The 24,981-nt window shown below is 49.6% G+C and overlaps 10 protein-coding genes across 10 annotated transcripts; 8 read left to right on the forward strand and 2 right to left on the reverse strand.

Moving 5' to 3' along the window:
• Window positions 1-2,425: 2,425 nt before the first annotated feature.
• I303_102258 (uncharacterized protein) lies at window positions 2,426-4,522 on the forward strand (the record flags this gene model as incomplete). Its single annotated transcript, XM_018404961.2, has 4 exons — window positions 2,426-3,333; window positions 3,387-3,515; window positions 3,567-3,633; window positions 3,689-4,522. 4 exons carry the CDS (start codon window positions 2,426-2,428, stop codon window positions 4,520-4,522), a joined length of 1,938 nt encoding a protein of 645 aa, XP_018265242.2.
• An 814-nt stretch (window positions 4,523-5,336) lies between these two features.
• On the forward strand, window positions 5,337-6,277 carry I303_102259 (uncharacterized protein; the record flags this gene model as incomplete). Its single annotated transcript, XM_018404960.2, has 6 exons — window positions 5,337-5,374; window positions 5,436-5,529; window positions 5,589-5,793; window positions 5,909-6,059; window positions 6,121-6,204; window positions 6,259-6,277. The coding sequence occupies 6 exons, from the start codon at window positions 5,337-5,339 to the stop codon at window positions 6,275-6,277; spliced, it is 591 nt and encodes a 196-aa protein (XP_018265241.2).
• Window positions 6,278-6,782: 505 nt separating this feature from the next.
• Window positions 6,783-8,276, forward strand: I303_102260 (uncharacterized protein; the record flags this gene model as incomplete). Its single annotated transcript, XM_018404959.1, has 2 exons — window positions 6,783-7,331; window positions 7,401-8,276. The coding sequence occupies 2 exons, from the start codon at window positions 6,783-6,785 to the stop codon at window positions 8,274-8,276; spliced, it is 1,425 nt and encodes a 474-aa protein (XP_018265240.1).
• Window positions 8,277-8,547: 271 nt separating this feature from the next.
• On the reverse strand, window positions 8,548-9,636 carry I303_102261 (uncharacterized protein; the record flags this gene model as incomplete). Its single annotated transcript, XM_018404958.1, has 3 exons — window positions 8,548-9,269; window positions 9,351-9,517; window positions 9,596-9,636. 3 exons carry the CDS (start codon window positions 9,634-9,636, stop codon window positions 8,548-8,550), a joined length of 930 nt encoding a protein of 309 aa, XP_018265239.1.
• A 376-nt stretch (window positions 9,637-10,012) lies between these two features.
• Window positions 10,013-11,297, forward strand: I303_102262 (uncharacterized protein; the record flags this gene model as incomplete). The annotated part of the gene is made up of 5 exons (XM_018404957.1): window positions 10,013-10,147; window positions 10,212-10,483; window positions 10,718-10,826; window positions 10,890-11,119; window positions 11,171-11,297. The coding sequence occupies 5 exons, from the start codon at window positions 10,013-10,015 to the stop codon at window positions 11,295-11,297; spliced, it is 873 nt and encodes a 290-aa protein (XP_018265238.1).
• Window positions 11,298-11,506: 209 nt separating this feature from the next.
• I303_102263 (uncharacterized protein) lies at window positions 11,507-12,650 on the reverse strand (the record flags this gene model as incomplete). The annotated part of the gene is made up of 7 exons (XM_065968508.1): window positions 11,507-11,830; window positions 11,885-11,963; window positions 12,023-12,099; window positions 12,272-12,353; window positions 12,406-12,442; window positions 12,503-12,548; window positions 12,612-12,650. 7 exons carry the CDS (start codon window positions 12,648-12,650, stop codon window positions 11,507-11,509), a joined length of 684 nt encoding a protein of 227 aa, XP_065824580.1.
• Window positions 12,651-13,128: 478 nt separating this feature from the next.
• On the forward strand, window positions 13,129-14,888 carry I303_102264 (uncharacterized protein; the record flags this gene model as incomplete). The annotated part of the gene is made up of 9 exons (XM_065968509.1): window positions 13,129-13,337; window positions 13,397-13,503; window positions 13,569-13,627; window positions 13,691-13,723; window positions 13,770-14,118; window positions 14,170-14,216; window positions 14,332-14,372; window positions 14,421-14,710; window positions 14,776-14,888. The coding sequence occupies 9 exons, from the start codon at window positions 13,129-13,131 to the stop codon at window positions 14,886-14,888; spliced, it is 1,248 nt and encodes a 415-aa protein (XP_065824581.1).
• A 668-nt stretch (window positions 14,889-15,556) lies between these two features.
• On the forward strand, window positions 15,557-17,814 carry I303_102265 (uncharacterized protein; the record flags this gene model as incomplete). Its single annotated transcript, XM_018404954.1, has 12 exons — window positions 15,557-15,608; window positions 15,675-15,806; window positions 15,854-16,001; window positions 16,056-16,099; window positions 16,156-16,194; window positions 16,252-16,382; window positions 16,443-16,673; window positions 16,774-16,911; window positions 17,061-17,316; window positions 17,370-17,464; window positions 17,522-17,631; window positions 17,685-17,814. The coding sequence occupies 12 exons, from the start codon at window positions 15,557-15,559 to the stop codon at window positions 17,812-17,814; spliced, it is 1,506 nt and encodes a 501-aa protein (XP_018265235.1).
• An 824-nt stretch (window positions 17,815-18,638) lies between these two features.
• On the forward strand, window positions 18,639-20,527 carry I303_102266 (uncharacterized protein; the record flags this gene model as incomplete). Its single annotated transcript, XM_065968510.1, has 3 exons — window positions 18,639-19,103; window positions 19,180-20,028; window positions 20,084-20,527. 3 exons carry the CDS (start codon window positions 18,639-18,641, stop codon window positions 20,525-20,527), a joined length of 1,758 nt encoding a protein of 585 aa, XP_065824582.1.
• Window positions 20,528-21,141: 614 nt separating this feature from the next.
• On the forward strand, window positions 21,142-24,661 carry I303_102267 (transitional endoplasmic reticulum ATPase; the record flags this gene model as incomplete). Its single annotated transcript, XM_065968511.1, has 20 exons — window positions 21,142-21,162; window positions 21,261-21,310; window positions 21,385-21,477; window positions 21,546-21,562; window positions 21,630-21,713; window positions 21,776-21,889; window positions 21,944-22,015; window positions 22,072-22,148; window positions 22,216-22,233; window positions 22,295-22,399; window positions 22,464-22,656; window positions 23,074-23,407; window positions 23,465-23,690; window positions 23,741-23,771; window positions 23,820-23,843; window positions 23,911-23,963; window positions 24,022-24,320; window positions 24,381-24,396; window positions 24,450-24,554; window positions 24,602-24,661. The coding sequence occupies 20 exons, from the start codon at window positions 21,142-21,144 to the stop codon at window positions 24,659-24,661; spliced, it is 1,992 nt and encodes a 663-aa protein (XP_065824583.1).
• Between the last annotated feature and the right edge of the window lie 320 nt (window positions 24,662-24,981).

Below are 24,981 nucleotides of genomic sequence, written 5' to 3' on the forward strand. Positions count from 1 at the left end.
ACGCGATCTGCTTAGATGCTTTAGATGAAGTCTGTCTTTTCCGGTTGAGGGGCAGCGGTCAACCTCAACCTCCATCCCTTGACTGTCGCGTTTTCCCTTTGTCATCGCGTCTTGAATGACAAAAGTAGTACACGGACTGACGGTGCTGCAGCAACATGGACGTGTTACCGGTCGGGGCAAAGAATCCCGTATGACGCCTGTGTGCAAGCTATCACACAGACATTCTGCCTCGCGCGGAGACAATTTTGCTACAAACCCGTATGGTCGATGTCGCGAGTTCCGCATGTCCGGCTCATGTTATAACAGCAGCAGCACGCTCCTACATTAGGAGGTCAATGTCCGTTTGGGTGACTCGCGAGGTGCTGCATGTTCATAAAGAAGTCGAGGACGAAATCATCAAATCAGCAGGGTATTATTGATCATCTCGTTGAGTTTCGTTTAGACGGACCAAGAATATCCGAAACGTCTAATGATGTGGACCACCTCCACTTCAGGGTCTGATCAAGTTTAAACCCTGAAAAAGCCAGTCGTACGGTGGGTCGGGGCGTCTTTGTACTACGGTAATAAATGTATGCTAATAATGCTAATCATTCAGTAATCTAAATTTGCCGTACCTGGCTGCCTTTTCATCCACCTGCACATCGCTCACTCACTCACTCACTCCTTCACTCCATTCAACTTCAACTCAATCGACCCTTGCTGTCCATTCCTCTTCTCATCCCTTTTTCTTATCTTATCTTACTCTACTCACCACCATCGATCCGCTCACTCGGCAGAGACGTGCTATCTGTAAATCTCACTAGCTCGTCCCGATCAAAGACTCATCGGTGATTGTTCAGGCCCGAGCCAAGGGACCGAAAATCAATCCAGCACATCTTGTCTTGGTGAGTTCGACTTTTCTGACATGTTACACTACTTCTCCTGAGTCTCTTGACCTACTCTACATTGCCAACCCAATATTTGCTATTGCACGGGTGTCATGTTCCATTCCTCGATGACTGCGAACCTACAGCAGCACCACGATCACGGGACGTGGTGACAGTAACACAATATTGTGATGCATCAGACTCTTCTCGAGCTGACGTTACACGTTGTCTCTGCAGATATACCTCAAACAATCTTAGCATCTACTTTACACTACTGCGCTACTCGTTACACATGTGAGTACTGGATCGAGTCAGCGGCGATCCCTTTCTGCAGTCTATCGTACTCATTCTACTGTGTCACTTCCTCTTCTTCCTTTGGACGGGTATGTGCGTGCACCGGAATTTTGGTCTTCTTGATTGCTTTTCACAATGGTGTGATCTCTCATCGTTTTGCATCACCCGTCTCTGACTGATCCTCCCACGCCTCACGTATTTCTGCGCATCCGCAATCTCAACTAGCATGTCTCTGGGTGTGAGTTGCAGCCCGCGACACGATTTACACACCCTTGGTGCGGTGTTATCACCCACTGCCTCCACCTGCTTCGGTTGATGATCTTCGCTTTTTTCTTTCTCTTTCTGGTTTTTTTGGTTCCTTTTCTCCTGATTTCGGCATGAGCCGTGTTACAAAAATCACTGTATGCTCCCTGGTTGCCTTTCTGCCTCACTTTCAAGCATACCTTGCGCCCATCTTCCCATCTCTCCAAACAACAATCTCCCATGTAGATTGAGATACGATTGTCGCTTTTCGGAACATTCTTATTTTATCACCCTTTTTAGTGTTTTTTTCCTTCCCACTTCATAATCCGTCATCAAGCATTTTATCTCGGTGACGGTCCACTCAATAGCCCCCTTATTTCCCCAGCCGCAACTTCGACCTCTTTTATGTTATTTTGACCTTACCCTGAATCCCATGGATTCACCCATTCCAAATCATCGTCCCTGAAACGACCTGTCGCTTTCCATCCGCCGTATCAAGCTTTCTCTCCTTCTCGATCGCACGTCTATTGGAAACGAGGACCTGCGATCACTCGTCGGTCTACCCGATCTTCCCAGTGGTTTGACATTGACCTCCTTTGTCCACCTTGCTTCCATTCTGATCTTCAGGTCTCTTGGCGTCTTTTGGCTGCCAACATACCCCTTGAACAATCTGTAGTGATTCTGTTTGGTGCGGAGTCCCGCACACTCTTTTGACTCCTCGCTCGGGTATTTCATCTTCGTTCAACTCTCGGACGATAGCCAGGGATTTCTTCATTCAAATGATGATCATATTTTGATCATCTAAAATCAGCTTGCAGGGGTCTGGCTGTCACTCTTCGACACCCTCCTGTGCGACGTCCAAGACAAGCCCTAATTGCATTCTCATCCGTTGGTTTGTGTTGCCACGTTGCTATTTCTTTGCATTATGCTCTAGATTTCCCTTGCAGCTTACTCCGTGCAGTCCCAGCTGAATCGCTATTCCCTTCTCAGTCGAAGCATCAAGAGAGGCTCGTAGACTAACAATGTCCTCATCGGCGGTTTTATCTCCACAGCTCGATGTGAACGCAAATATGCCTGAATCTTCAACGAGTACTTCTCGCCCTCAGCGGTCTACGCGAAGCTCCATCAATTATTCCGAAAAAGCGCCCGATTACTCTTCAGCATCTCCAACTATATCCACTCCGGCCGCAATGTCTCTCAGGTCCAGACGCAGCATGTCGAGCACTTTATCTGTCGCCGCGGAAAGATCGCCTGACAAGAAACCTGTGGTCAGCGGGAGAAGCAGGGCGGCATCGCCTTTGTTCGATAGTAGAAAATCAGCCCTTTTGGGGCTGGTTCTCGGAGACGAAGCTAGTACAGAAGAAGATCTGGATCACGACTCTGAACCTCTCCCTGTGGAGGAGGGTGAGGAGGAGGTAGAGGAGGAGGCAGACGAGGACATCGGGGTCGGGATGGAGGAAGGAGAGGAGGAAGAGGAAGAAGTGGAGGAGGTCGAGGAAGTGGGAAGAAGGGAGGATGATCAGCACACTGTCCAGGGGCCCTCCCGCAACGATTCCCAACCGATCCCGCTTTCGACCTCACCACCCTCCCATTCAGGCGTCACCCGACACAACTTCGTTTCACCGGGAAAGAAGATTCTTGATGGACCCGCTAAGAAAAGTGTAATACGCCTTGTTCTGGGGAGGAAGCGGAAGGCCGAAGTCGACAGCGATCGAACTGACAGGGAAGATTCACCGATCGAAGTACCGGAACCTTCGGAAACACCTGCACCCGAAGAACCTAGGTTAAATGGAATTGCAGATGATGTAAAGGAAGACAAGGGAAAAAGACTTCCCAGGAAGAAGAGGAAGTGGCTGAAGAAAGGAGAAGTCGATCCCGATGATCCAGTTGCTGTTGCGCGGCAGAAGGAGAGGCATCGATTGATAGACGAGTGGGTGCATTCCCCGTGTCGGCTGAGTCTTGGCTAACTTTTCGATCCTTCAGGGCGATTGACGACCTGGACAAGCAGGAGCACCTGCTGCTTGACAATGCCCACCCTCAACTACTCTGGCTTTGGCAAGAGCTGGATCGTCGACGCGGTCTGCAACTAGATTGGCTTGAAGCGCGACATCAGTGAGTCCAGGAGTGATCAAATTCGGCCGGGCAACTGAATGATATGTGCAGGGCTGCTATCGGAGATCTCGAGCGCTTGCGCGATCATGAAAGGGCAGTCACCCGATCGACCTTCAGAGTGAGTATATGATCTAGCTAGCTCGACACGGCATTCTCACACAACCTTGCTTTAGGTCAAACGCGAAGACCTCGCCTCTGCGATGACCCGGGACGGCCGTCAGAGAATCGCACGAACGGCAGCTGAGCGAACGGCTTTGAAAAGACAACCTGCGAGTATGCCTAGTCTGCGTGGCGGCCGAGGCGGTGGAGGCTGGCAGGTGTCCAGCACATCCCTTCTCTCAAATGGACAGCAAAGATTGTTACCATTGACTGCCAGCGAATGCCCTTTCGAACGCCGCGATATCCCTCGCCAAATTCAGCCTTTGACTTCTGCTGAAGCTATGGCGGATCTTGAGAAATCTGAGTCGCACAAATTAAAACGACAGCATCGATCTTTGACTCCCACCAATAGTCGTAGCAGACAGTCGGCACTGCAACAAACTTCGCGTGCACACGCTGCGCATCATAGACCCAGCACCAATCCTTCCCAGGATGACCGACCCAAGGAAGGACCGCGAAAGACCCTTGATACTCAGCGCCAGCAAACCTCTCAATCGTTTTCTAGCCGTCCTTCAGGCTCATGGAACCGCCCAACGCATCAGCCACCTGATCACAAGTCAACAACACCTAGACCGAAATCACCAGAGCATATCCCTCGATATTCAGAACGGCCCTTATCAGGAAATAATCATACAGTCAATGACAATCATCATTCAGCAAGACACAAGTCCGCTATCGATCAGGGAAGATCTCACGCCCCTATAGGATCTGCAGTCTCGAAAAATCACCTCCAGACTTCGCAGACTCTGGGTCCTCCACCCAAGACTAATATCTATGATCCCTTTGGGCGGAACAACTTCTCTTCTGGATTCGGGCCTCCTGCATTCGGCAGATCACCTAAGGTCTGATGGACTAACGTAATTGTAGATAGCCCTGCATTCAATTCACCTCAAAGGTCTATACTTGCGATACCTCTGCTATCTCTAAATACCAGTGTTCCATCGATAATGACGAAAGAGTAGAATATTGCTAGACGTGTGCCAAAACGAAACATTCATTAGCATATGCAAGAATTAGACTAGAGCGATGTGGTTATGTATTCATGTGTGAAACAGAACATGGGAAAATGAGTGATATTGTGTGCCACATTGAATGAATTACCGGTCAACGCCGCGCTTGCAGTCAATTCAAGCTGAACCGCCCATCTCATTTCGACTTTCTTTAACAATCAACAATAATGATGAATTAGTTGACTATACCTAAACTTCAGCTCATCATCTCTGATCGTATCAGCCCCATTTCCCGGCCATACGATAGCTCCACCGCGAATCCCCGACCAAGAGTAGTAGGGAGAGATCAACAATCACGAGGGGCTTCCGAAGCTTAGATCAGGCAGTCGAGAACGATTACACTACAAAATGGTGAGTAGCGGTTTGTACTTAGGGCCGCAGAGGTTGCATATCCGACGTCATTCGAGGGATACGAGAAGTGTGGAAAGGCTTGCATGTGTTATCCTGTGCATCATTGGCTATATGTTGTGGACGATCCAAACGAGGCATGATTCGAGTTTATATGCAATGAGGAGGAACTGATCTTCTGGCATCATGCGATCGCTTTGCATACTTCTAGCCTCGTGAGTAAGGTGTCAACGTCGTAGACCACTCATCGTCAATGGGATGCTCATGACCACTGTGAACAGCCCCGAAAGCCAAACACTCCAAAATGGTCACCCTGGTCCACTATCGACTCAAGGTGACGTTGTAAGTCCGCATATCCTCGGCGAGAATCAGTAACTCAAGCTCAAATCTAACTCTTGAACAGGAACGACGGACGATCCCTCGTCGGCCAGATGTTAGCGTATGACAAGCACATGAATTTTGTGCTTGCAGAATGTGAGGAATTCAGAACTGTCAAAGTAAGTTATTTCTGTAACTTGCTTGATCGATGGGCTGATAATCTGACCATGATCTCTAGGGGAAGAAGGCGAAGGGAGCAACGAAGGGTGAACCAGCGCCGAGTGTGCAACAAAAACGAACGCTCGGTCTCGTCATTTTGAGAGGAGAAACGATCGTATCGGTATCAGTCGAGGGACCACCACCGGTGCAGAAAGATGAAGGGGCTCTGTTGGCTGGACCAGGAAAAGGTTTACCTGCTGGCAGGGGTATGCCGCTGGGTGCCGGTGAGTGTCTGTCGTCGTCTACGAAAGAAGGTTTTCGGCCAGAAGCGGAGCAGAGTCCCAAGAGGAGGAAACGTGAGGGAAAATCTACTGACATTGCTGCGTTTGCGTTCTTCAGGTGCTCCTGGTGCTATGGCTGCCCGACCCATGGCATATGCTCGCCCGCCTCCAGGATTCCCTCCCGGTATGCCCGGTCTCCCCCCTGGAATGCCTCCTGGTTTCCCTGGTGGTGCTCCTGGTCTCCCACCAGGAATGCCACCTCCTGCCGGGTAAGTCAATATCTCCCTACTGAGCGAGTAGAGCTAAACCTGTCCTTGTTTTTGTGAAAAGTATGCCGCCTGGATTCCGACCACCTGGTTTCCCTGGTGCTCCTCCATCAGGCCTACCGTTCCCTCCTGGACAAATGCCCCCTGGGTAGGTGCCCCTCACTCATGATACCACTACTCAAGCTGACCTACACCACCGCAGCTTCCGTCCGCCTCAATGATGAGCTATATTGGATGTCGCAGTGATTGGCGGGTATAAAGGTCAGCAGGCAAAACGTATAGCCCAGACAGGAGAGTTTCAGACAGGCGGGATCAGGCCGTAGATGAATTGTAGAATTTCCTATCTATTTCGTATCGCTCATATACCAAAACGGCGGATCGAATGATCCCCATCAAAGATGTCGATGCATACATCACGATCAGCCTGGGATTGATCTGCCATTGTCATGATTCAAGCTACGAGCAAGTCGCAAAGTGTAGGAGAACGCACGGATACCTCATGTTGATCATTTCACACTCATTCTGCAGGACCACCCATCAACCATCCAGCAATTCATCGAATCAACCAATTGTACCAATTCTGCTGTTCTTAGGTCGATTCGCTCTCTTCTCGCCTTGTCTCTATCTTTCCGTGTCTTGTTCATCAGCGACCTAATCTACCTGTCCCTCTATCTTGCCATTTTCCTGTCCGGCACTAATCCCATTCTTGCCAGCTGACTATACAAAATGGGCGGAAACGCATTTGGGCGACCCGCTCGACGATTATCTCAAGGGCAGTATGAAGTTCTGAAGGTTCATGTCCATCAAGCTCTCTCCCCCATCTTCGAAGGATTGATGACTCCTCGCAATCTGTCCTCGAAAATCGATCATGGCGACCTGGATGTATTGGTCATATACGCTCAAGCTTTACCGTACGGTGATGAGGAATGGGTCGGACCCGAATCGAACGGAGAGGCCGAAGTTTCTGCCTTGGCAAACATACCTGCGCCTGATCCTCTTGTCTTGGAGGTGATCAAAAAGCTTGATATCAAGCCAGCACTGGCCCCTCTCAGCGTGGTGAAACAATCGGAAGGACCAAATGGGGGAGGAATCATCAAGGTATGGGGTACCGGCAAGACAGAGATCCCTGAAGGCGAAGACGTCAACCGAATGAGAGACCTGTGTGGAACGATGAGAGAAAGCATCCAGGCGATTGCTTGGAGACGAAGGGGTTCCGAAGTCAGCTTCAAAGTACCTTGCCAAGTAATTGACAAAGCTCACAAGGGTGACAATCAGGTCAGTCAACTGCTTGTTTTGCCTGTTCTACGCGACAACGCAATTGACTCGATGCACTGTTACACCCAGTTTTATCAAGTCGATGTCGTTTTCGTGCGACCAGAGCACATTGCATTTCACAACATGATGTCCTCATACTCTTCTACCGGTCTTCTACTTGGTCGTCTGATTCGTAATTACTCAAAGCATCTCACCCTGCATCTCACACATCTGATAGTCCGACATTCACCGTACCCAGGCATCCCAGCAATCGATGTTACTTTGACATCGTCTCCGGAAAGATTCTGCCTATGGCTCGGACTCGATTACCAGGCTTGGGAAGATGCAGGTGAAGGTACCTGGTCTACCAATGCAGATCTATGGAAATGGTTGACCGATGTACCGCAAGACAGTATCGCAGGCCAAGCAATTAGCAGGATTGTTACAAGGCGAAACAAACCTTCCATTCACGATCAATTAACTGGGAAGCGAAAGAAGAGAGCGGAATTTGCTGATGGTCTGTACGAATGGCTCCAAGATGATCCCAGGTGGGCCGTGTCCCCTGAAGCAGAGCAGAATGAAGGCGATGTCGGCTCTCATGAAGCGTGGAAATCGCCAACCCCAACCCCAACACCTATTTCCACAGTGATCGCCGCCGAATCGGTCGACTTGTCAATTCACGAGCAGAAGAGCTTGGTCGATTTAAACAAGGAGTCGGTTGAATACAACGAGAAACTCAATTCCAACCTGGATCCGGTCACCTCTGAAATTGCCCGAACTTACCTGGATGCGAGAACATCGGCTGCTCTCGAATATTGGGGCAAGCAAGGCGAGTATGATGAGTTGCTTGAAGAAAGAAAAGCAGCAGCCGGACTACTTGCAGAAAGGCAAAGAGACAGAGTAGACCGAAAGGAGAAGATGGAGGGAGATCAGAAGAAGTATGAATTGGAGGTGAAAGATTGGTGAATACCAAGGAGGGGTGCTGGGCCGAATGCTGACAATTGAGAGATGAATCATGCCCCGAGGAAGTCATCGAGATACGATAATGCCTAGGAGTGATACTGGAGATACATAATGAACATTCATGACATTGTATTATTGATAATGGGGATACTTAACGAATATCTATGACATTACACTACATGAACATTTATGCTATGATTAGAACATGCGCAACAATTCGTGAGGACATTGATGTTAGATCTTGAACATGTTGTATTCCCGCCAAGTGCACCTCTCATGCAGCTCCTGCCCAGTCAAAGCCTACTCCTCCGTTTCTGGAACCAGGCCTACTGGGAGTCTCAGCGAAGGATGATCCGGCTTCTCCGGCTCCCAGAGCGGCTCCGAAGCGTAATTTGGCGGCCGAACGGGTTCCCGCCGACTCAGCGTTTTGTTGTCCCGAACGGCCTGATGAAGTCGATCCACTGTGACTCGGTGTCGACACTGAATGCGTCGAGGGTTGTGAGGGACGCGGCGGGGAGGTCATCTGAGGACATGATTCGTGAGGATAAGAAGCGGATGCAGTGGGATGAGAGGGATTGGAGCTGGAACCGGAAACGAATTCAGACCCGGTCTGCGATTGTTCTTGAGAAGCAGCGGTCGATTGTGTATAGGAAGGGGTCCATGGTGGAGTTCTTGGGCGTTGTCCAGGAGGAGGTGGCGGCATGCTTCCTATCCCAGAGCCCGAACCCGACCCAGATTCTCCATGTGCGGGAGAAGGAGATCGTAGGAAAGATTGATACAATCTTCTGTCGTTCTCCAGATCTTGTTCATCTCTGTTTGTTTCATCGCCTTGTTCTGGACAGTCATTCTTCTGATCCGACAGGAATATCGGCGGCTCCGCAACAAGAGGATCAGGCAAAGAGTGAAAAGACGGGGGCATTGGGAAGGAAAGCGTGTGAGTCGTTGTTGTTATATCACCTGTTGTTTGAGAAGGATGAGCGTCAAGTGGTAATTGGTCTGCGCTCATATACATTAGTCAAACCTCCTTATCTGGGAGCAGTGAACGGTCTGGTGCTGTCTTTGAAGGGAAAGGCTCACCGATCGCCCTAGGTGCATTGTCAACCAGATCCCATTCGCCTAATCGATCCCGTTTCCTGAGGACTCTACCGACAAGCTCGATGGGCTTTGCATGTGCGATATGCTCGACCACAAAATGGAGTTCCCATTCGGCAAAGGTCGAAAAGGTTTCCAAGCAAAAGTCCCACCTGACATCAGGAAGAGGTCAGGATTTTTCGGTGACAGGCAGCAGAAAGAACAGAAAGGGACATGGGTACCAAGCTCACCTACAATGCATCCATCCGGCGGTACTCTGCTGTCCTGACATCATGGCCTTGTCAGGAGGTTGTCATGTCATGTGGAGTCCAGCATCGTTTTGGCGAATATGAGGGGAGGTCGAAAAAGTGTTGGATGAAAAGTGGTCTTCGATAATGTTTATATACGTTTGTTGATATCAGTGCTTCAGCGAGGTCAGTTACGTAAGGCACGTCTGAATGACGTCGTTTCAACGAGTTCCGAGTTCCGAATGATCTCACCGATTCTACTCGTAAACCATCTCCTGTTCAGCTTACACCCAGGCATCTAGACGTAGATAGCATACAAGGCATCATCAATCGCAAAAGCTGCCCAACATTCTGCTCTTATCATCTGCGATCCCTTGGCGCATACACCCAAGTCTCTTCAATAAGATTATAATCCGCACAATGGCAACATCTCCCTCGTCCGCCGCTGCTCTGGGAGGCTACACTTCCCTCGTTAATTCTTCTACCGATGCTCGAGATAAGGAGCTCGTAATCCGACAAGTCACTTCGGACATTGTGACCTTCTCTGTGCCCTTTGTAAGTGTCTGAGTTGGTATCGTGCGAATTATACCTGGGCGTGCACTAACCTTTATGTCATTAGACCCGAGGAGGAGTTGTACCGATTGGCGGTAGAAGTACAGCGATCCGCATAGCCCGTTCCTCAAAGCCTACCGTGACAGAAGCCGGTATACAGCCTGCTCCTCAGACTTCGGAGTCTGCGGGCTCCCAAGTCTTGGTCTACGCGTCGACTCCTTTGACTGCAGCTACAAAGGAAGCTCTCAAAGCTTTGGGCGACGTCAAATGGCTCGTCACGCCCGATGGAGAACATACTATGTATATACAAGAATACGTCGACAACTATCCAGCTGCACAGTGAGTGAAGGAAAGTATCGTCCTGGAAGGTAGAGAGGCGGCAAAGCGCAGCGGTGTCAACCTGGGTATAGGGGCAGACGAGTCGGAATGAAGTGGTGTGGGCGCCAAGAAAGTTTGTGGAGGGGCGGGGGCAGGCCAAATCATTGCGTGGAGGGGTTGTGACGGACGAGGTCGTGGGTGCGAGAAGGGGCAGAACGGTAGTCCAGTTGTGATGCTGATGGGTGTTCAACGCAGAGCTATCGGTGTGGAACGATGCAAAGATAAGAAGCCTAACATCTCTTGGGCGGGGATCTTCGGTCCCAAAGATGATGGGGAGACGAAGAAATATGGGTTTGAACCCGAAGTATGTCCATCTCAGAATTGGGTTTCATTGGCGACAAAGCTCATCTGCCGTTTTCCGGTTCAGATTTCTTTGCACCAGGTTTCCGCTCATGTCAACCACGAGTTGACAGCTATACACCATCCTTCCGGCACATTCATACAAGCCGATCTCCTGTTCAATCTTCCGCCAACAGAACAGTTCTCACGAGCTGGTGGTGTGCCGACCCTCTTCAAATGGCTTGGAGGTGGCAAGTCCATGAGTCCGGGAGGTAAGGTGCACGACCTCATGGCCAACGCGATCTCAAAGGACAAGCCGTGAGTTCCGTTGTTGATAAGCATGACTCGCATGCTGAAGATCCTACATAGCCTACTCAAGAAGGAGCTCCAACCCATTCTGGCGGCTAAGTGGGATCGCATCATCCCGTGTCACGGTGATGTTATCGAAACTGGCGGGAAGGTCGCTTGGGAAAAGATCTGGGCCAAGTACGAATAAAATCTTTCAATTGAGGTGACATGGAGGTGAGAAGCGGTGATGAGATGAGGCTCTTTGAAGCATTTATGTATAGTGCAAGCTCAAATAGGAACATTTGCACTATTACTATTCATAGCTCTTTTCAAGATTACAGATGATGATTACTTGAGAAACGACCTATTGCACAGGGCTCAGCCTCAGCAAGAATTGCACAGCTATCTCGTCACTCACTAGTCACGATCCGATCGTGGAGCGCGTTCATCATAGTCTCGGCGAGGAGCGTCGTCTCTTCGAGGAGGCGATCTGTCTCGGGGCGTATATCTATCGCCATCGTCTCTTCGATCATCTCTTCTGTCATCCCTTCGAGTATCCCTTCGATCGTAACCTCGATCACCTCGATCGTCTCGTCGATCATAATCTCGTCGGTCGTAGTCCCGAGGACCTCTACGGTCGTCATAACCGCCTCGATTGTAAGATCGTCTGTCATCGTAGTCACGAGGAGGAGGTCGACGATCGCTATCCCCTCGTCTAGCGTCATCGGCACCAGCGGGGTTCTATCACTATCAGCTCAAGGTAATTTCATGGAGACTTACGATCTCAAGGGTGACAGGAGAACCATTAATGTCAACGCCAGCAAGTCGCTTCACAGCTTCTTCGGCCTCGTCGAGAGTTGGATACTCAATGATACTGTGAGAATCACGTCAGCGTATATCCGCATGCCTAGGCTCCTGTTCTGCCTGACGTACCCTTGACCAGGGTTGTATCTGTCCACATCAGCGTAGATGATGTTGTTTCCACCGAGTCGACCGTAGTCTTTCAAGTCCTGAATCACAGTGTTAGGAGAAGCCCGGGATTGCCATTGAGCCACCATCCACAAAAGAAGAGAAGTATGATTGTATCTGCCGCCAACGACACCGCCATAAACCGGAATGCGTTCACCAAGAACCACTGAAAGTATGGGAAAGCATTGTAACCAGATTGTGAAACCACCGCACCTGCCAGCTGGTTGAACCGGGAATACCGATGACCGCGATCCGAACACCTTTTCGAGGAGGTCCGGCGTTTCTAGGAGGACGACTGCCATGATAGTCAGCATTACTCGAAGCGACTAAGACAGAATAGACCTTACGATTCGTAGGTATCCCTTCTTCGAGAGTCTCGAGGCTCTTGTACAACCAAGCTGATTGGATCAGCATCCACATGTATCAGCTTGACTCACTTTTCACCCATGAAAGGTCTGTTGTTGAAATCCTTGATCACGTCTTCCGCATCCTATGGTTAACATCAGCTTACCAGAAAAAAGGGTTTAGTAGGCTTAGGCAAAATCCCGCTGACCCGTGCTGATTCAAATTCGGCGAAACCGAAGTTCCCCATAAGCCTAAGGTCGACGATACGACCGTAACCTCTGAAATGCTGTATATCGTTAACGACGCTCACCGCGGACCTTACTTACGTCTTCGACATCGGCCTTTTGCGCGTCTGCAATCAAGAGCCGAGGTCAACAAGAGCTGCGGAAGCTGAGTGAAAATTCTGGCTCACCAGGTGGGAGACGTCCCAAGTATACTCTTCGAGACATGTTGCTATCGAGTGTTGTGATGGTGGTCTGTCGATCTATGGCTGAACTGTGAGTAAGAGGATGAACGTTCAGGTCGAAAGCGAGGGATGTTAGGAAAAGAGAGTAAAGAGTCAAGTTAAAGAGCCAATTCAGGGTAAAGGAGCTCATAGAACAAGATGAATTTATTTGGTCCCGCCAGTCAGTCAGTCACCCACTTATGACGTCTTTGTTTCGGTTCTTGTTGATTTGTCTTCTTACTTCTGCTTGTCATGTCATAGCAGCGATAGCCTTTCTGGCATGCAAGACCAACACGCCTCGTTAGCGAACGAGGGGGATGCCGGTGAGGCCATTGTCAGCGGTCACGAAGATCTCTCAAGAACAGAGAATGATTCACACAGCGAGCAGACTTATCCGGCTCAATTGAATGCGTCGGTCAAACATGGATGGCGAAGCCGAAAAACTCCTTCGAGGCCGGACTTTTGGGTCAGCAGGAAATGGGCTATAGTGTCAGTGCCCAGACACATCATTCAAACCCTGCATTCGCTCATGTACCGTCGGCTTGCAGTTTGGTCCTAGCGCTGGCCTGCTGGTCCTTCTACGTCGTGGTGGGACGGATATGTACGCCCATGATTCGTCAACAATCGAGTTCGGGCCTGGGTCTTCCCGTTGGTGGTCAGTGAAACTTCATGTGATACGCGTCTAGATCAAGAGCTGATTGAATCGGCACATGCAATCAGTTGGGATCTTGATCGGTTATGTCATCGTCTGGTTGCTAATGGTAGGAACCTATCTCAAGGTGAGCTAAAGAGGATTGGTTTGATAACGATGATCGGAAGCTGAATCAAGGCGCGCCACCAAGATGGTCGTGACCGGCCCGGGAATTGCAACCACAGTAAGTGTTGTCTGATTAGCCCCCAATCGAGCTGACCTGACCACAGCATGTGCCCAAAAGTGCTCATCCCGAGCCTACTGATTTTCGAATGGAAAACTTCGGAATATCTAACCTGTCATCCTCCCAAGGTTCAGATCCAGCCGAGGCACCACAAATCTCAGAACTAGCACCTATCGGAAATCTCATTCATGATACGCTCGTCACCCACCGGCCGTCATCAGACTTTGGAACGGAAGCACCGTTAAAAGGAAGTAAAGTCAAGGATTGGAGAACGGTCGAGAGACCTTTGCCACCTCTACCACCACCGGTGCGATGGTGTCAGTATTGTGAGATCGTCAAACCACCTCGAACACATCACTGTCGCCATTGCGGCGTCTGCATACTGCAATTTGATCGTGAGCTATCCCACGTCATCTGTTCTTATAGCAAAGCTGACCGCCAAACAGATCATTGTCTCTGGATAGGACAATGCGTTGGATGGGGTAATCATAAGGTACGTGCCACACAAGTTTCGCAGAGCTGACAATCAGTTCTTCATCATATTCACGTTCTGGGGAGCGATATTCTGCATATATACCTTCGTCTTCCTTGTCGTAAGCTCCACAAAGTCATCGAATACCGATGGTCAAGTAGTAGCCATGATTGTACTGTGAGTCACGCGAGTCGATACATGGACGCATGCTGACCTTCTAGCTAGCTCGGCTCTGTTTGGGCTGTTCACTCTGTCTATGTACCTGTCGCACATTCATTTGATCGTGACGGGAAGGACTACAGTCGAGTCTTTCGCAAGCCGAGATCAACATGACGCAGAAAGCAGAGTATTGCAGCAAGAGTATGGATACTTCTTCCACAATTCGGAGCGGCGTAAAGTGCAGAAGAAATGGAAGGAGGAATGGGGAAATACACCCGTGGATGCGAGGTGGATTTTTGGTACCAAAATGGAGATGTGGGAGCAAGAAATGGGCAAATCACGATTGGGTTGGATATGTGAGTCGAATGGTTGCTTCTGGAATCTTGAGGCTAGCTAGCTGACAACCCCTATGATCGTGTAGTACCGATAGGAAGACCTCTGGGCGATGGCATACATTACGAGAGCAACCGTCGATTTGGCCCAAATGGAGAGTGGCTGAAGAAAAAGGATTGGCCGAAAGATCTACAAATTTAGAGAAACATAGAAAGGAAGTCGCATGATAGTAGACTGGAATATGTTCGCTCTTCATCTGTATAACTATCATCCTTTGTTGTCATTTAGTACAGACGGTTACGCTGATTCGCATGTAATTGATAAGGAGTCCGCAGACAAAGGGTTCAATGACCTATGGAATGGGATAAGAAGGGAAACCCTCGAGATCTATCGGGATAGTACAAGACTGACATTTTGTGAACAAAGGAGATCGCTACCCAACGAGCACAGAGCACATGCTGGCGAGAACAATGACCGTCATCGTCGCTTGTTCATGTATATAAGCCCAATGCATGTCATAAGCAGAACACCAAACCGCAACTGGCCTCAAGAGCCAATATCCTAGTCCTCCACGCGGCGAACACGCGCTGTCACACTGCCTCCACCCGACTTGACCACTCAATTGCGCGACTGATCTCCCCTTACCCCATTGCTCATCTTCCTTCCTCCTCTTCGTTGTTCTATTGTCGCCCATGAGTCATCAGCAATGATGCATCGAGCCACTCTACTGGTGCTCAGCTTGGTGCTACCTTTCACTGGTCTTTACGGCGCAAGACAGGCCGAAGGATACCCGTCTAGAGGTCAGTCAGAACGCTTGGACCCTTGATATCTATATTGATGCTCGTATGCTCTTCAATCACATGAAAGATATGGCTATCGAGCGCACGCATTACCCTGATTTGGAAACACAAGATGAACATGGTAAGCTAAGTGTAGAAAGCTTATTCAGAGCTGCTTGATGCCTGGTAACGCCTCACTTCTTTTCAGCTGTCGCAGCCTTGACAAAGTCTTTGACACGATCCGAGTGTCACGCCGACATAGCCGCAACACTCACTCGATCTTGCAAAGACACTGAGCGAGATGCCAGAAATGGTCTGTCCGAGTTGCAGAAGAGAGGAAGTAGGTCAAAAAGCTTTGACCGGCGCAAGCTGATGCTCTGTTTTCAGTTGCCATCTCGTTCACGCTATGCTCCTTGCTTTCCGCTTCTCAGCGTATCCCTTTCGAATGTGACGCATGGCGACCCCGTTCTGACCCGAACAACGGTAACCCATCAGAATCTCCTTCTTTGGACACCGAACAGTCTTTATGTCTAGGGTAAGCAAGTCTACATCGTTCCTAGCTGATGAGAGTAAGTGCACTTCATCGCAGTCCTCAGGAATGGAGTGCCTATAATGTCTATCTTAGTGACGCAAGTGAGTTGCTCAGATTCTCTGCTATGGTCTAGGAGTGTCGTTGACTCCTTTGACAGCTCAATTATGTCATTTCCTCGAGTCTCGAAGAAGAACGGGTCAGTGCACACCTAGAAGAGATAAATGCTGTCGGCTGATCTAAGTAAGATAAACAGAACTCACTCATCAGCAGTACCTCCGTACTACCAAGGAATCATCCGAAGTCCTGCGACTCATAAAGGAACGCGAAAGAACGCAGAAATTGCGAGATGACGAATGGCAATCGAGCTTACAGCGGCAAGCAGATGTACGTGTGCCTATGCGGCGAGCTCTTCTACCGGCTTCTGCTGACAATGATATTCGATAGTATGTCAGACAGTCCTCGGATTTTATGATATACGCACAGAAGAAGATCAAAGACGATTTAGAAGAATCGGTTGGATTGCGCGATGACTTTCAAGCCACGTTGAAGAGATTGGAGACGGAGAGGGCTCTGGTGTGGGAGCGAGTTGAAATGGATATGAAGCACCGACTGTTGGACGCCGATTCCCGCTTCGAAGCGATTGTATTCGATTCGAAAGATGCTTGGAAAGCAGACGTAAGTCACAGAGTAGACAGTGCGAAGCTGACCCGAAAGCTTGCCGCAAGCTTGTCTGAGATACTAAACCATGTGAGTACTGGTGGCTTCAATTCAGTAGATGAACAGATTCATCATCGAACAGTACGACCACTCTGTGCAAGATCGGGTGGAACAGGTCGAGCTCGCTGTATTTGAATGGGGTAAGCGAGCGGCACAGCAGTATTCCAGCGTCTTTGCATCGACAAGCGATCATATAGTGAGTTCTCGATCAAGAGGGACGAATCTGATGTGCAGTCCAAACTTCAAAATTCGTGGAAAGACATTCATGACTGGGTCGATCTCGCGAATCAAGTATGTCAGCGTTTTCGACTGCCACCTCTTAAGCTGACTATCATGCAATCTCAGGAACTCGGGATTGTCAGTCAAGGATTTGAGCGACTGCGTTTCAGCTTGAAGTCGTCCATGGACATATCCTACAACATCAGTCTGGCACAAATAGACCTTGTTGAATCGATCAGTAAGGTGACCGACCAAGCCGACTACCTTCTAGGCAAGCAATTACATCTAGAAGGATCCTTGAATCGATCTGCTCGCATCATCGAGAGACAAGTCAGGGAATCGGGACAATGGAGACCGTTCGGAGCACTGTCGCTTTTCTCTGGTGGGTCGCATGCCAAAATGGAACGCTCAGACTGACAGTGTCGCATTTATTAGGTTCTGCGGCCGTGTCAATACCTCTCCTCGGCAACTCTAGCGGTCGAGTGTTCATATCGGTGTTGCAACTGCTTGGACAATTGACGTACTCGATGGTGAGAACCAGTGTTTGTCATATTCGCATGGATATATCTCTTGACGGTGCCTTGCAGATCTCGGCTTTTGTCTTCTTGTTCATCCTCCTGCGCGCAGGTTTTCGAAAATCATTGATAAAATGGTCCAGCCAGTTCCATCCAGCTCCGATGGACGAGGAAGGGGCCATGTGAGTCTAGGGCGATATCGGAATTACTGCCACTGATTTGATATAAATTGTAGCAATACCGTTGCGCCAATTATGAAGTCTCGAGTGATCCATTCTCAGACCAATCTCGCCTCAGCGGATCGACCTTTTGTTCCTCGTCGCCCAGATCGACGCCTAGAACGGTCTGTGTCTGAGCCTATCTAACATCTGTCCTTTGAACCATCAGCATGTATCAAGTATGTGTGCTTTGCGTGCAGTAGCGTGAGAACGCGCAAGGTCCTAAAGCTTGTTGCGCGACTTGTTTCATCGTTTCGCAATTGGGTGCCAAATCATGTCCTTGAACGAGCGTCGGGATTTCTCTTTTGCTTCGCGTGGTGTTGAGTTTCGCATTCACTCGGAAATGGCTTAGGGCAGCCGGAAGAAATGCCGTAAATACGGTCCATATTTGTCCGCTTTGAGTAATTCGGCCCTGCCAAGGGTGGTTTTCCCATTTCAATTTGTCTTACTTGCAGATCAGCAAGTCCCCTTCGGGGTTAGTGTCCGTTTAGTCACCCGTGTCTCATTCCGTTTCGTGACTATTACTGCAACACATGCCTATATCCGCGCGATGATCGTTTGGTGGCTTGAGATTCATTACAGGGTCGATGAAACCGCTTTGAGAACATCCTGAGAGCTGTCTTGCGATTTCCTCGCCATCGTACATCGGGTGCCCACGAAGCTAGGATTAGCTTAGTGAGACACTTTGGCGTTGTCTAGACTAAACGATCGCCCTGCGCAAAAGCATACGCCGAAAATGGGAAGATGTGACAGCAACATGGAGTAGCAGACAATCCTAAAAATGCTATATATATCGCTGTTTCCGCCTGTCAAAGTGACATCTCTTTTCCCCATCCTCAAACTCGAGTCCCCAGCGCACACAACCAACGCAAATCCTCAAAGCCCTCACACCTCCATCCCCCACCGTCTAATCCTCTCTCCGACCTCCTCCCTTTATTCTTTTACCCGACCAATCTTCTCATCTATATACAATGCGAGTTGAAGCCCTTCTTCCCGTTGTCGCCTTCATGGCTGCTCAAGGTGCCACTGCCGCTCCTGTCGTTCAGAACCAGGAGAACCTTGACAAGAGATGGTGCCTCTTCGGTGTCATCGGTACCTCTTGTGGATCTTCTTCCAACGCTGTTACTACCTCAGCTGTCGCCTCTTCTGCTGCTAAGACCTCAACTTCGGTTGTCCCTTCTTCGTCAGCCAAAGCATCGTCAGCTGCTTCAGTTTCGGCTTCTAAGGCTGCTACTACCGTGGTTACCACCGCCGCTGCCGCGACCACCACTGCCTCTTGGTCTTCCTGCAAGGATTTCGATTGGAGTGCCTGGTCTACCGGATACTCTTGGGGCGGGTTCAACCTTGAATACACCAAGCAATGGTACTTGGACACCTATGGGCTCAAGCCCCCTCCCAACATGTCTTGGAACCAAGTCTCTTCTTTGGTCAGCAAGGTATGTCTATCGATCGACCTGAATTCTCGGGAGCGCCAAACACTCACAAATTTGCTGACAATTTTTAACATCTCAGTTCGGTCAAAAGACTACTGCTTCGGGCGCTAAAGCTACTAGTGTCTACAAACACGGATGCTCTAACCCATGGACCGCCGCTCCTAAAGCTACTACCACTGCCAAGGTCACTACCACCGCTGCCGCTGCAGTTTCCACCTCTAAAGCTGCCAGCTCTGTTGCAGCTAGCTCAGCTTCCGCTGCCGCCTCCAAGTCTTCGGCCTCTTCTGTCGTCGCCAGCGCCTCTGCCAGCAAGTCTGCTGTAGCTTCCTCTAGCGCAGCTGCCACCTCGTCCGCGAGCGCCAGCAAGGCTGCCTCAGTCGCACCCGTCGCCTCTTCAGCTTCGGCTTCCGTCGCTCAAGTGGCATCCTCCGCTTCGGCTTCTGTTGCTCCTGCTGCTGCGTCCGCCTCTAGTTCCGCCTCAGCTGCGCCAGTCGTCTCCCCTGCTGCTTCCTCCGCCGCAGCATCCGCCGCTGGTTCCGCTTCGTCTGCCGCTGCTTCGTCTGCTTCCGTCGCTGGCCCCGCCTCTTCCGCCGCTGCTTCGTCTGCTTCCGCCGCTGCTTCCAGCTCGGCGAGTTCTGCTGCCGATGGCTCCGCTACCGGAACGCCAGGAAGTGGCAATGGAGCCAACAGCGCTACTGGCAGTGCCACTGGATCAGCTGCTCCTGCTGCTACCTCTGCGGCAGTCAGCTACAATGGATTCACCTCAGGTGGATGTGTTCAAGAAGTTTCCGGTCGATTGCTTTCAAAGGTGCAAACCTCTAGCTCCACCATGACTATTGAACAATGTACATCGATCTGCCAGAGTTATGGATTCGGAGTAGCTGGAGTAGAATATGGAAACGAGTGTTATTGTGGTGTTCCTGATGATGTGAGTTCTCGCACTTGCACTTCGTCGGAAGACTTCAGCTAAAGCTCTTGCTCAGGTCGATGATGCCCTTGTCTCTGGACAATGTGTCATGCCATGCGCCGGAGATTCTACCGAGATCTGCGGTGGACCCAATGCCCTCAACATATTCATTAACCCAGACCTCCAACCTGCCACCATCAACCTTCCTACTGGATGGACCACATACGGTGTTGTTGCTGAAGGAACCACTGGTCGAGCTCTCACTTACACTCTATGGAGCGACCCTTCTAACACCATCGAATCTTGCGCGAATGGTTGCGCCGCTTTGGGATACTCCATCGCTGGTACGGAATATTCCTCAGAGTGCTATTGTGGTAACTCCTTCTCTAATGGAGGTGGGGCTATGCTCGATGATTCTGCAGCCTTCATGGCCTGTTCTGGAAACCTTGCTGAAATGTGTGGTGGACCATCTCTTTTGAGCGTTGTTACCGCAATTTCTGGTACCATCCCTTCCAACTAAGGCGACACAATGCTTCACTCTCTTCAACTCTCCCTTAAAAAACCCCTCTCCCATTTTGTAGCTTGGTAGCTTCATGCATCTGACTATATATGGGCATTCTGAAACGACGATCCTTAGGAGGTGAAAGTGCCACAAAGCGAAGATTCTCTGCCACGCGCGATATCCCGTGACCATTTCGCCTTGCTGCTGCCCTCGTTGTTATCTCTAGTGTAGAGTAGACCTGATCTGCTCTTTTATCAAGAAGATCAACATCGCTGTGACAGTTGGGCAATATCTACCTCCAATGGTCAAACCTGTTGCCAGTGCTTCATTGAGTGGGATGAAGACAGGCGCGCCAGCCAGGATCACGTGAGAGGGACATACTACTGGATGCTTCGAGATGAACGCGTTCTTAAATGGTAACCTTGATTAAATATCTCCTCGTGTCCATCGGGTTCACTTCGTAATCGTCATCATTGTCATCGTGGACTCTATCCTTCGATCTCTTCCTATTTGCCTCTTTCTCATACTCCCATTCATCCTTCTATTCATCACTCATTCAGACAGAACTTCATAAAGGCTGTCCCCTAACCGTAGTATAGACTCCCAAGGATAGATAAGAACTTGCTTGCAATATGGCTGACGATCCCTCCAAAGTAAGCTTGTATACCTTTGTCTTACCTCTTCCTCTGCTTCACCTCGTTCCAAGTACAAAGAGGGCATGCTACCATGCTGACAATGTACCGTCTTATAGGCTGTCACTGATGACTCGACCGCTACCGCCATCTTGAGGCAGAAACGGTCGTAAGTGTCCTACCATTTCGATTGCCACTCCCAGTTATCACAGGACGGCGGCTGATCAATCGAGATGCTTATAGACCAAACAGACTGATGGTGGACGAGAGTCCTCAGGAGGACAACAGTGTGGCTATACTTCATCCGAACACGATGGAGGCTCTTGGACTCTTCCGGTATGTAGCATTTTGCGCGATTCTGCGCTGGAACCAGATGATCATGCTGACCCACGGATTTCGCGTAGAGGAGATACCATCATAGGTGAGAACCCATCTTTTCGCCTGCTAAGCTTTTCTGATTTCGCGATTCTATTCGCCTGAATATGTAGTCCGAGGCAAACGAAGAAGAGACACTGTCCTCATTTGTTTGAGTCAGGACGACATTGAGGAGGGCAAAATTGCCATGAATAAAGGTGAATCATTGACATATTCAGTCTCTCGGAGGTGGCAATATGAGCTGAACATACCCCTATAGTCGCTCGTGGAAATTGTGCTGTCAAGCTGGCTGATTTGGTTCATGTTTCACCCGCCAACGACATTAAGTATGGTAAAAGAATACACGTTCTTCCCTTTGCGGACTCTATAGAAGGTTCGTTCTCAACCACATTCTCCCTTGACGTTGCTGACCAGTCGATTGTTGCAGGTCTCTCCGGAAACCTCTTTGACGTCTATCTTCGACCATACTTCTTGGAGGCCTACCGACCTGTACGAAAAGGTACGTGTGATTTGTACACTTATCATGACATGTTCTGACAACCAGATATCGCGCAGGCGACGTTTTCCAAGTACGAGGTGGGATGAGGACCGTCGATTTCAAGGTCGTGGAAGTCGACCCATCGCCCTACTGCGTAAGTCCATCTTATCCATTACATCAATACAATCACTAAGCTGACTCGCTATCGCTACAATACATAGATCGTCGCCTCTGACACCGTAGGTCCTGCTATATTGTGTTCGACGTTTAGCACCATCAGCTGATGCACTGCACATCAAGGTCATTCACACCGAAGGTGACGCCATCGACAGAGAAGCCGAGGAAGCGAATCTCAATGATGTCGGATACGATGACTTGGGTGGTTGCAGAAAACAATTAGCTCAAGTCAGTATCAGCTTGCTATCACCTGAGACTATCTATGTATCGCTCGCTGACCTTTTCGACAAAGATTCGAGAACTTGTCGAGCTTCCTTTGCGACATCCACAATTGTTCAAAGCTATCGGCATCAAACCACCTCGAGGTATTCTGATGTTCGGACCTCCTGGTACTGGTAAAACACTCATGGCTCGTGCTGTCGCCAACGAGACTGGTGCATTTTTCTTCCTTATCAACGGTCCCGAAATCATGTCCAAGATGGCTGGTGAATCGGAATCCAACCTTAGAAAAGCTTTCGAGGAAGCAGAGAAAAACAGTCCTTCTATCATCTTCATAGACGAGATCGACTCAATTGCACCGAAACGAGAGAAAGCTCAGGGCGAAGTCGAAAGACGAGTCGTTTCACAACTTCTTACTCTTATGGATGGTCTCAAAGCTCGATCCAACGTGGTTGTCATGGCTGCCACCAATCGACCCAATTCTATTGATCCAGCTCTTCGACGATTCGGACGATTTGATCGAGAAGTAGACATCGGAATTCCCGATCCTACTGGTCGTCTCGAGATACTTCGAATTCACACCAAGAATATGAAACTTGCCGATGATGTGGATTTGGAGCAAATTGCGGCCGATACACACGGTTACGTCGGTGCCGATATGGCATCTTTATGCTCTGAAGCAGCCATGCAACAGATTCGAGAGAAGATGGATTTGATCGATCTTGATGAAGAGACCATCGATGCTGAAGTGCTGGACTCCCTCGGTGTCACCATGGAGAATTTCCGATTCGCCCTTGGTGTCAACAATCCTTCTGCTCTCCGAGAGACTGTCGTTGAGATCCCCACTACCACCTGGGACGACATTGGTGGTTTGGACAAAGTTAAGCGAGAGCTGCAAGAGACTGTCCAGTATCCAGTTGAACACCCTGAAAAATTCCTCAAGTACGGTATGTCTCCGTCGAAGGGTGTCCTATTCTACGGTCCCCCCGGTACTGGTAAAACCCTTTTGGCCAAGGCGTAGGTGCACATCGACTTGAAAGGCTGATCTACATTAGCTAATGCCGTCAAATTCAGCATCGCCAATGAATGTCAAGCCAATTTCATTTCCATCAAGGGTCCTGAGCTTCTCACTATGTGGTTCGGAGAGTCGGAAGCCAATGTCAGGGATGTCTTCGACAAGGCGAGAGCCGCTGCTCCTTGTGTCATGTTCTTTGACGAATTAGACTCAATCGCTAAGTCTAGAGGAGGATCTGGTGGTGATGGCGGGGGCGCTAGTGATCGAGTCCTCAATCAAATTCTGGTCAGTGCATCGAAGAGTGATTTGCCAACATCGCTGACCCGTCCTTATAGACTGAAATGGATGGTATGAATGCCAAAAAGAGTGAGTGGCTTCGACCCGCTTGCATACCTGAGCTGACAGTCCCCTCAGATGTCTTCATCATCGGAGCCACCAGTGAGTTTACTCAACATCGCGAGGTATGTGACTGAAATGCACATACTGACCGAGACCAAAACTGTAGATCGTCCCGATCAAATAGATTCCGCTCTGCTCCGACCTGGTCGACTTGATCAGGTATGTCGAGTACTGCATCGCTCAAACAGCGCGCGCCTCTCCGCTGACCCTCTTATAGCTCATCTACATCCCATTGCCTGACGAGACTTCTCGATTGTCTATTCTCAAAGCAACCCTGCGAAAATCGCCAATCGACCCTGGAGTGGACCTCAACTTCCTCGCCAAGAGCACAGCTGGGTTCTCTGGTGCTGACCTTACGGAGATCTGTCAGCGTGCTGCCAAGCTCGCCATTCGAGCCAGTATTGAGGTGGACGTTCGCAAAGATCGAGAGAGAAGGGAGAAGGCTGAAGCTGAAGGTGGTGATGTTGATCTCATGGATGCTGAAAATGATGAAGATGAAGTACCGGCTATTACAGTGTGAGTACCCTCAACGAATTTGACTTCTTTGAAGGCTGACAATTTCGTCTGATTACGTAGTGACCACTTTGAAGAGGTGAGAGCATCACGAATTACATTCCACTTCGACCGCAGCTGACGTCAGATTAGGCTATGCGATTCGCTCGACGATCCGTCTCTGACGCCGATATCCGACGATACGAGATGTTCAGTACCACTCTCCAACAATCTAGATCGTTTGGCAACAACTTTAAGGTGAGTACACAGCCGCGTAGTACCAAGCTGACAATCAGTTCCCTGAGAGCGGTCAAGCTCAAGAAGGTGGAGCCAGCTTCCAAAATGAGGCCGATGACGATGAGTAAGTGGGAACCATGCTGACTTCGAAACGACCAGCAGTTGCTGAAGCCCTTTTAATCCCAGCTTGTACGCATAGATGTGAGAGCAGAAGACAAATGGTAGTGCAAAATGAAGTGATAAGAATCGTAGAGTGTGATATAAACTATGCATTTCAGTATAAATCATTTCAGCGCACAGCCAATTGTCGTTCCGTGGATGTCCTTCACGGTTGACAACGTCATCCACCAACTGCACAATCTCTCCGCTGCGCCATCAGACTGGTCACTTATCAGAGCTGTCCTGATTGTGTTTCTCTCAATGGCTGGCAAGGCGGTCGGCGCTTCAT

This window comes from Kwoniella dejecticola, chromosome 2 (assembly GCF_000512565.2).
Source record: "Kwoniella dejecticola CBS 10117 chromosome 2, complete sequence".
Taxonomy (NCBI): Eukaryota; Fungi; Basidiomycota; class Tremellomycetes; order Tremellales; family Cryptococcaceae; genus Kwoniella; species Kwoniella dejecticola.